At 31.9% G+C, this 8,025-nt stretch overlaps 2 protein-coding genes across 2 annotated transcripts in view; one reads left to right on the top strand and one right to left on the bottom strand.

Annotated features, from left to right (window-relative positions):
- APC4 (anaphase-promoting complex subunit 4) overlaps nt 1-8,025 on the bottom strand; it is a 49,907-nt gene that overhangs the window by 21,314 nt on the left and 20,568 nt on the right. The gene's annotated exons all lie outside the window — the stretch shown is intronic.
- LOC138190035 (U11/U12 small nuclear ribonucleoprotein 35 kDa protein) lies at nt 1,887-3,435 on the top strand. Its single transcript, XM_069132481.1, has 4 exons — nt 1,887-2,150; nt 2,362-2,577; nt 2,654-2,867; nt 2,966-3,435. The coding sequence occupies exons 1-4, from the start codon at nt 2,148-2,150 to the stop codon at nt 3,154-3,156; spliced, it is 624 nt and encodes a 207-aa protein (XP_068988582.1). The 5' UTR covers nt 1,887-2,147; the 3' UTR covers nt 3,157-3,435.

Below are 8,025 nucleotides of genomic sequence, written 5' to 3'. Positions count from 1 at the left end.
TGAGACGAATGGGTGCCCATTTAGAACTCGATTTAGTTTGATAGCCTATGTCTAGATTACTTTTAGATAGCCAATTAATCATTAAGTTTCGATTTTCGTCGAATATACAGAAATATCGCGATGATTTCTGGCCAGGATACTTGCATCAGCGTAACCATGTGAAGTATTATTTTTCTCCTAATTTGCGTCTCTATTAAGACGTAACGATTACAACATTCGTAGGCGTAATGAAATTGACGCTAAAAGCTTGTAACTTTTTCGTAGACGCTGAAATTTTAGTGTTTGATTAATATCCCCTTGGAACCGTAAATTTGGAAACTGTGACAGTATTATAGAAACATTGATACGATGAAACTAATTCCACTTTAACATGGAACAATGTACCAAAAATTATTATAAGCCTAGATGTAATTCAATCACTAATTCAGACAAATATTTTAATACTTTTCATCGTTACCATTTAATGTATTGAACTATACATATCTTCTTTTATTTGTATACGAATGAAATACGCGAGCCATATAGTTTAGCGATGATTATTTATCTGTTACGTAATTAACATTTGATTTCAGGTTGATTTAAATTAGATAGATAATTTAAGGAGAACTTATGTCAATATATGTATGTATTAAAATAATTAATTCGATATATCTTTATTTTCAATGAGAATTCTAAAAGTTTTATTTTCTTTTAAATATCTGGAAATCTTTCTTATTAGACGATAGAATTTCGATTGATTTCATTTTCTTTAAATTTAGAACATAACTATAATTAGAATAAGAATAACTATATTCATAATTATAACTTTAACCAATATTTTTCCATTTAGTTTGACACCAGTTGAAGTTTCGATAATGTAAGTACTCACATATATCATAATATATAATCCATTATTATATTAATAACATATGCATATCGACGTGTAATTCTACCAAATTAAACGGCATATTATAATTTTTTATTTATATTTCCAATAACGAATACGAATGTAATAAATATTCTATTTTCTATGACTTTGTTGCATGAAACTGTACGGTAAACTGTCTCTTTGTTGTTCGAGTGAAGGATTATGTCCGTCGTAAATTTATAATCCGTATTCGTGGTACGCATGATGATTGTGTATTCGTCTCTAGCTATTCGAAACGTCGCGTCGTCTCTGCGATTAATAAATACTAAAAGGTCGAAATTGACGCCACCGTCGATAAAATACACGCGCTCAGCTACGAAATTCCTGCAACCGCGTGTATTGTGAATTTATGAGGCTATCCCGCGATAGGAATTCGTATTATGTAAATACGAGCATGTAACGCACCAGCCGTGCCTTTAAATAAAGTCTTCTACAGTGTCGTGGACGACACAAAGCCGCACGATATTGTATTATATTAATAGATGTAGTTCCACCTGTTGTCTGACGTTTCCTATTCTCAATCGCGGCTGTTGCTCCTTTCTCGTTGAACAGCGATGCCTCCAAATGATTTAACAAATTCAACAAATCTCAGAAAAGTAATAACAGAAAATAAAAACGATAATAACGATAATGTTAAAAAGAATGTCGTTAATTTGTTCTCTTCTATTATTTATAGTCGCATCAATCATTTGCATGAGTTATTAGTAACAAAAGAATGAAAAGTTACTATATATTATTATATGTATTATAGATGATTTAATAATTCTTGCATTGATTTATAATCTTTCGTCTTAACAAAACAATTGTTACTTGGAAGTAATCTTGAATATGTACGATAATGAGTTATATATAATATAGTGTATCATTAGCGGTATAATTTTGTTAGAATAAAATAAAATTGCTATAGTTGTTATTGCAATTGTACATTCTTTCTTTAAAGTAATTTATTGTTTGTAATAGCTTTAAAAAATGAGACTGATCGGAGAATTTCACAATTTCCAATTCAAATTCGTCTTGTAATATTTCATACAGATGGCGTCGTCGTATAGTCTGAAATTGTTTTCTAACATTGACAGTGTTTATTATATAGGAAAGGTTATATCGTTCTTTTTCTGTTTCAGAAAATATTCATTAACAATAATTATAATTTTTCGAATGTGACGTGTGATAGTAGTTATCTTTTTCATAATTTGATGAGATTCGTTCTTGTCAGTATACATTATACTTTATTTTCACAAAGATGGTGAGTAAATGTATTGTAATAAAAATAAATTTCGTGTCATTTAGAGGTATTTTAAAACAAATGTATTAATTGTATGTTAAAGTGCTATTTAAAGAGCATTCAATTCAGTACAATTCAGTAGGTTATGTTTCGGTTTACTAAGGATACGTAACCATACATTCTTTAGATTGTATATCAATGCATTTTAAAATATAATGTATTTATATTCCAGGTGGATGCTTTGCAGAATTGGAGTCCTTATGCCAAAAAATACGAACCCTTGAAAGCAGGTAGCATCGATGGTACAGATACAGAACCACATGATAAAGCTATTAGTCGTGCAATGCAAGCACATTATGAACCACCTCATGGATTAAAATCAAAACCAGAAAGGACATTATTTGTCGCCAGATTTGGTCCAAAAATTACCAAACATGATTTAAAGGAGGTATGTTAATATACTTCAACTTTTATTGTTTTCACAAATAAAAAAAATATATATACTTAAGTATTAATAAATTTAGTTTTTTTCTAGATATGGAGAAGTTGTGTCGGCAAAAGTTATAGTTGATGTTGTGACTGGATTATCCCAAGGTTATGGATTTATTGAAATGAGAAACGAAGATGAAGCTAGAAGAGTAATTAGGCGTTGCGTAGATGCTACGTTAAAAGGCTATCAAATTTTTATAGATTACGAGTGTGGACGTACTTTGCATGGGTGGAAACCAAGGAGACTTGGTAAGTAATTACATTCTAACTGCTTATAAGTGTCCAACTTTCTAAAATTTATATCATAATATGTACAAATAATTAATAGTTGTTATAATCTTATGTAGGTGGTGGTTTTGGTGGCAAAAAGGGGTCAGGTCAACTTAGATTTGGTGGAAGAGATAGACCTTTTAAAAAACCAATCGTACCTCATATTATTAGGTCAAATCCTCATCACGAACAACATTATCATTATGAAGAACATCATCAGTATCAAGAACATCATCATCAAGGACATCATCGTTATTACCACCATTAAGAAAGTATCCATAATTAAAATCTTTTAATAATTTTAACATTAAAATATGTTGTAATAATGTTGTCGTGATGTACTTGCGCTTGTTCAAAGATTTGTTTGCAGATTTTGTAATTTTGACTTCACTCTGATAGAAATATTTGAAATCTACACTTATTTTGTGAAATATATTTTAACGTATTATACATTATAAGTAATGTATAAATTAAGGAGAAAATATCAATTACTAAAAATAAAATAAATTTAATGTCAGAAACTTTTAACGAAGAAACAAGTGTTTAATGTTTCTCCTGATTATTTTCTAAAATAGAATTGAAGACTACATAAAACATTCTGTTTTTTCTCTTACTAAATTTGTGCTATATCTAAACCATCGCAATATATTTCTAATCGTTGTCTGATGTCATTTAAAGAATCCTTTTTTTTTCAGCATTTCATAAATTGTAACCGATGCCACAACTATCACTGTGAATCATGTTGTTTCTGTTTTCAAAAATTACAAAACATGTTCTAGAGAGAATAGCACTCTTTCCAAAATAAAGGACGAATGTCCTAAAACAATTTTGATTTATCCAAAATAAAGAATTTTCTAATTCTTCAATTCTAAAAATTACCGTAGCGTAACTGTTCTACTCATCATACGACGCCACAGATCAATTTTATGTCGTTGCTAGAATTAATTAACACGTAATTATTTTAATCCGGGTAAAATCAGCGGAATTCAGTTGATTATTCAATTCGTTTTATCGGAAGATATATAATGCAAAACAAATAATGATACCTAGCTCGTTAATTGCGAAGGTATTTAAACCATAACTACTTTAATCTTGTTAAATTATATCAAATTCATTTTATAATAGGATATTCGTTGAATCAACTAAAATTGTTTTCCTTTTATACCGTATAAAATTCTTTTTTGCACAAAAATAGAAGAATATTGTTCAAACTATTGTTCTCGATTGTATCCCGAACATTTATACGTACTCACTCTGTATATTTGTAATCTCGCACTAAAATTTCAAGATGGTCCAATTACGTATGTTAAATCAGATCAACTTCACTATAATGAATACCATATAACGAAACTTTCGTTGAATCAACCAAAACTACTTTCTAGCATGTGTAGAAAGCTTTCTTGTTCTTCTTTCTATCTTCAAGATTTATATTCCCATCCTATGCTCGGAATCTCGCGTTAAAATCTATGAAGATGTTAAATTCCTCCAATTGAGTAGGCGTATGAAAGATTAACAGGCGTCGCATGACCAATTAATCAGCGATCATTGGGAGAGTGAGCAACGCCAAGAGAGTCGAGTTTTCTGGCGTGGTGTGAAGCGAGGCCGTCAGCGTCGTGGAACTTTATACTCGAGCGTCGGCGACACCCTCTCCCTAGCACGGCCCCCTCCATATATGGAGCCGCCTCGTGGTTCGACGTCGGCCACGCGAACGAAGTTTCAGCCTCCAGACTGCCTCTGATAAGGTAGCCTCCTTCCTCGACTCGTCTCTCTCTGCCTCATCCACCTTCGCCAAGGTCTCAGAGGGGCAACCCACATTCGTTTATCGCGGCTCCTATTTCGTCGGTTCGGACTCGGACGCTGCTCCCGTTTTCACAACATAAACGCTGCTCTGCCCCCAGTGCTTTTTTTATTCACGGACACAGCTGCCGGAGGTGGCAGCTCGTATACGCGGTCTTCGCTTCATTTTGTAGCCGTTAGATAATAGATGTCGCACACTTTACTCTCTTTAGAGTTTGAGTTTCGAGTTCTTTTTCTTTCGATTTCTTATTATCAAATTATTAAGAGTCAACTTTATTATGAGTCTCTATGTGTGTAGAATATAAGCGTAAAGTATTAGGAAGAGACTGGTGAGTTGAAGCAGATCACTTGTCCATAAAATATAATCTATTCTAATGATGATTTGACTATACTTGTGGCTCTTCTATGTGAATAATTAACGTTTCATAAAATAGAAATGTGTGATACATGTAATATGTATTGTAATACATACAAGTAGAATATTAGGAAAGATATTGAAGTAGTAAAAAGTGAATTTGTTATATTTGTAACTTTTCTATATGCACGATTAATATTTTATGGAACAAAGATTCTTTAAGGTTTTTTATAATGTAAGAATTTATAAATCTTTTCAGTGAGGATCAATATGTAGATTCTTGTAAAAGTAAAATTTTTTCTGTCATGCGATTAATATCTCATTATCATTATTGGAACTAAAATAGTGATTTTCTTAACACCTTAACTTTCTCTTTTTCTTTAGTATACATCATAAGAATGTATATATAGATTTATAGATCTTTACTGTAAACTATAATAATTGTAGAGTTTGTTAGAACATATGTCAGTAGTATAGATATAAGTTTCTTCGTACGATAATATCATAGAGATATAAATGAGATGAATTTTTGGAACATACTTTCAGTTATCGTGTAATAACTAAATGACGTATAGAATATCATAATAATCCTTTGCACATAACTTTAAAAGCTATATTCATATTTTTATTCGTTCCTTCGTTGCGTTTGCACATTGTCGCAATTTTCTCTTGGATATTTGAACCTTCCATCTGCTTAATACATTCTTTACGACTTTGAAACTTTCATTTTATGTTCTTAAATCCCACGATATCCTTCGAACGAGAGAGAAAAATTTTATTTCATCCGACATAAATATTTTTATTAACTCTTCGACAAGAGATAAATTTTTAATAAATACTTTTATTAGATATCCTTTGAGAAACATGGCGAAAATACCCCATAATTATTGATAAGATATCATAAACAAAATATTAAACAATATTAATACGAATTGTTTCAACGTTATAAGCAAAATATTGGATGATAAAGCACGAATAATCGTTGTTTCAACATTACAAGCAAAATATTCAATGACAGAACGTTAATAGATATTGTTTCATTAATCTTCTCGTTAACAGTGAATAAATTACATTCTACGCAACCATTTGTATCGCGACTATAATAATGATTACATTAATTTCAGGCACACAAAGTGCGTCCGATGGCTTTTAGCAAAGGAACCATCATTTTCATATTGTTATTGCTGGAGGGTAAATATATTTAGTAATGTGCCGTAGACCAATGGGCAGTAAACTTTCGACCGGTGCGGTAGCGAGGTTGAACACGATACGGGACAGATATAATGTAGCTATATCAGCGTCAGAAATAACTCACTCGGGGAAAAATTTATCCTGTATTTCTATAATCGTTCTAGCATATGCACGGATAATGCTCCAAAAGAAACACGGATAAATTTACTTCTAATGTCTTTTTCATGTTTGTTCAGCAGATCGATGTTCTGTAATACTGCGAGCTTTGGTTAAAAATTTATACACAGACGGGGCACCCTCTTAAGAACGTATTTCGAAAAATGAAAGCACTGAGATAAAAGCTACGGCTTTTATCGTACGCGATAAACAGTTCCGTCGAATAACGTTCCCGTGAAGCGTTTTTTAATTCGCCGCAGTTTCCGGCTTTTATTCCTTCCTTTCCTTTTCCCTTGCTCTCGGTCAGACGTGAGCACAATTACGAACTCAAGATTTCTCGTTCTGCCATTAAAAGTACTGCCCCTTCCCATTTTCTTTCTTTTCTTTAAGCCAGCCGGCGAACGGAAATGAAGGTAAAGTGGAAACGCGAAAAGGTTTGCGAGTGGTTGGCACATAACGTTTGAATAAATTGCTATCTTTAAATACTCAGAATTAAGCGCCCTACGATGGAAGAACACGATCAGCATTTGCGGATTAAAAGTGTTACGCCATCGAGCCAGGTATTGGAATGTACGTTCGTAAACTTGGGATTTTTAACGGAACAGAAGAATACGTATATGGATTTGTGCAAGATGAGTAGGTTTGTCTTGAGAGGAAATTAGGTAGAATTAGCAGTGGCGGATACTGGTTATTCAATAAGTTATTAAATTTAATTAAGTTTAGATTGGCTGCTTGCTAAATTCATTAGTAGATATTTCAGAGCTAGTTACAGTAGGTAATCATTTAATATTAGCTGTAGCCGCTGTAGGTAATAATTTGATAATTGTTTCGGAGTTAGTTAGAAAGTTAAGTTTTAATCGTAGTAAGTCCTTAGAATCTGAATTAAATGTCGTACAATTTATTATTAAGAGTAAGCTACTTATATTCACTGGATGAAGATAAAAAAGTACTTGAACATCGCATTTATTTTGATATCTGTATAGTACTTCATTAGGGGAAAGCTCTCTTATTAACTTTGTTATCATCCGAAGGTACCTCCTTTAGTACGATCATTGAAATTTTATACCGTGGCGATGTATGAAACGTTACTTTATGAAACATTTTATTCTATAAATAAGCGATTGGAATAAAAACTGTGTAAGATTTATTATGAAGTAATCTACTATATTTGACATTTGCACGCATTAACAGAAAATTTTTATTGGAAATCGTACAAATTTTTCTTCTGACCTGTATTCGATATGCATAGTTAATAAAATTTACGTTTCTTTTCATATGAAAATTCTGTTCGGACAACTTACAGCTGATGTTATTACAACCGATTCAGCGAAGTAGATTGTTCCCTGAATCGTTTAGACAGCCAGAGCATCCCACTCCATATTCACCTGTGAACTTCAGAACACTTCAAAACTTTAAACTTCTTTTTCAAACATCACAAAACTACATAAAATAAATCGAATAACTTTCCAATATCTGGAAAATCCATACCAAACACATATCGATATAAGCAAATTTCCTAATATTTTTATTCAACTGTATCGACTCAATCTCGATCCAATGAACACGTTCTCCAACCAAAAACACCATTCATCATGAAAAGACAGAAGAGAGAAGCTATCTTTAATAAATAAAAGCAGT

Source organism: Bombus flavifrons, chromosome 2 (genome assembly GCF_040668555.2).
Source record: "Bombus flavifrons isolate JBK064 chromosome 2, iyBomFlav1_principal, whole genome shotgun sequence".
Lineage (NCBI taxonomy): Eukaryota > Metazoa > Arthropoda > Insecta > Hymenoptera > Apidae > Bombus > Bombus flavifrons.
Note: the sequence above shows the minus strand (reverse complement) of the source record. Positions and strands in the feature narration are given on the sequence as shown.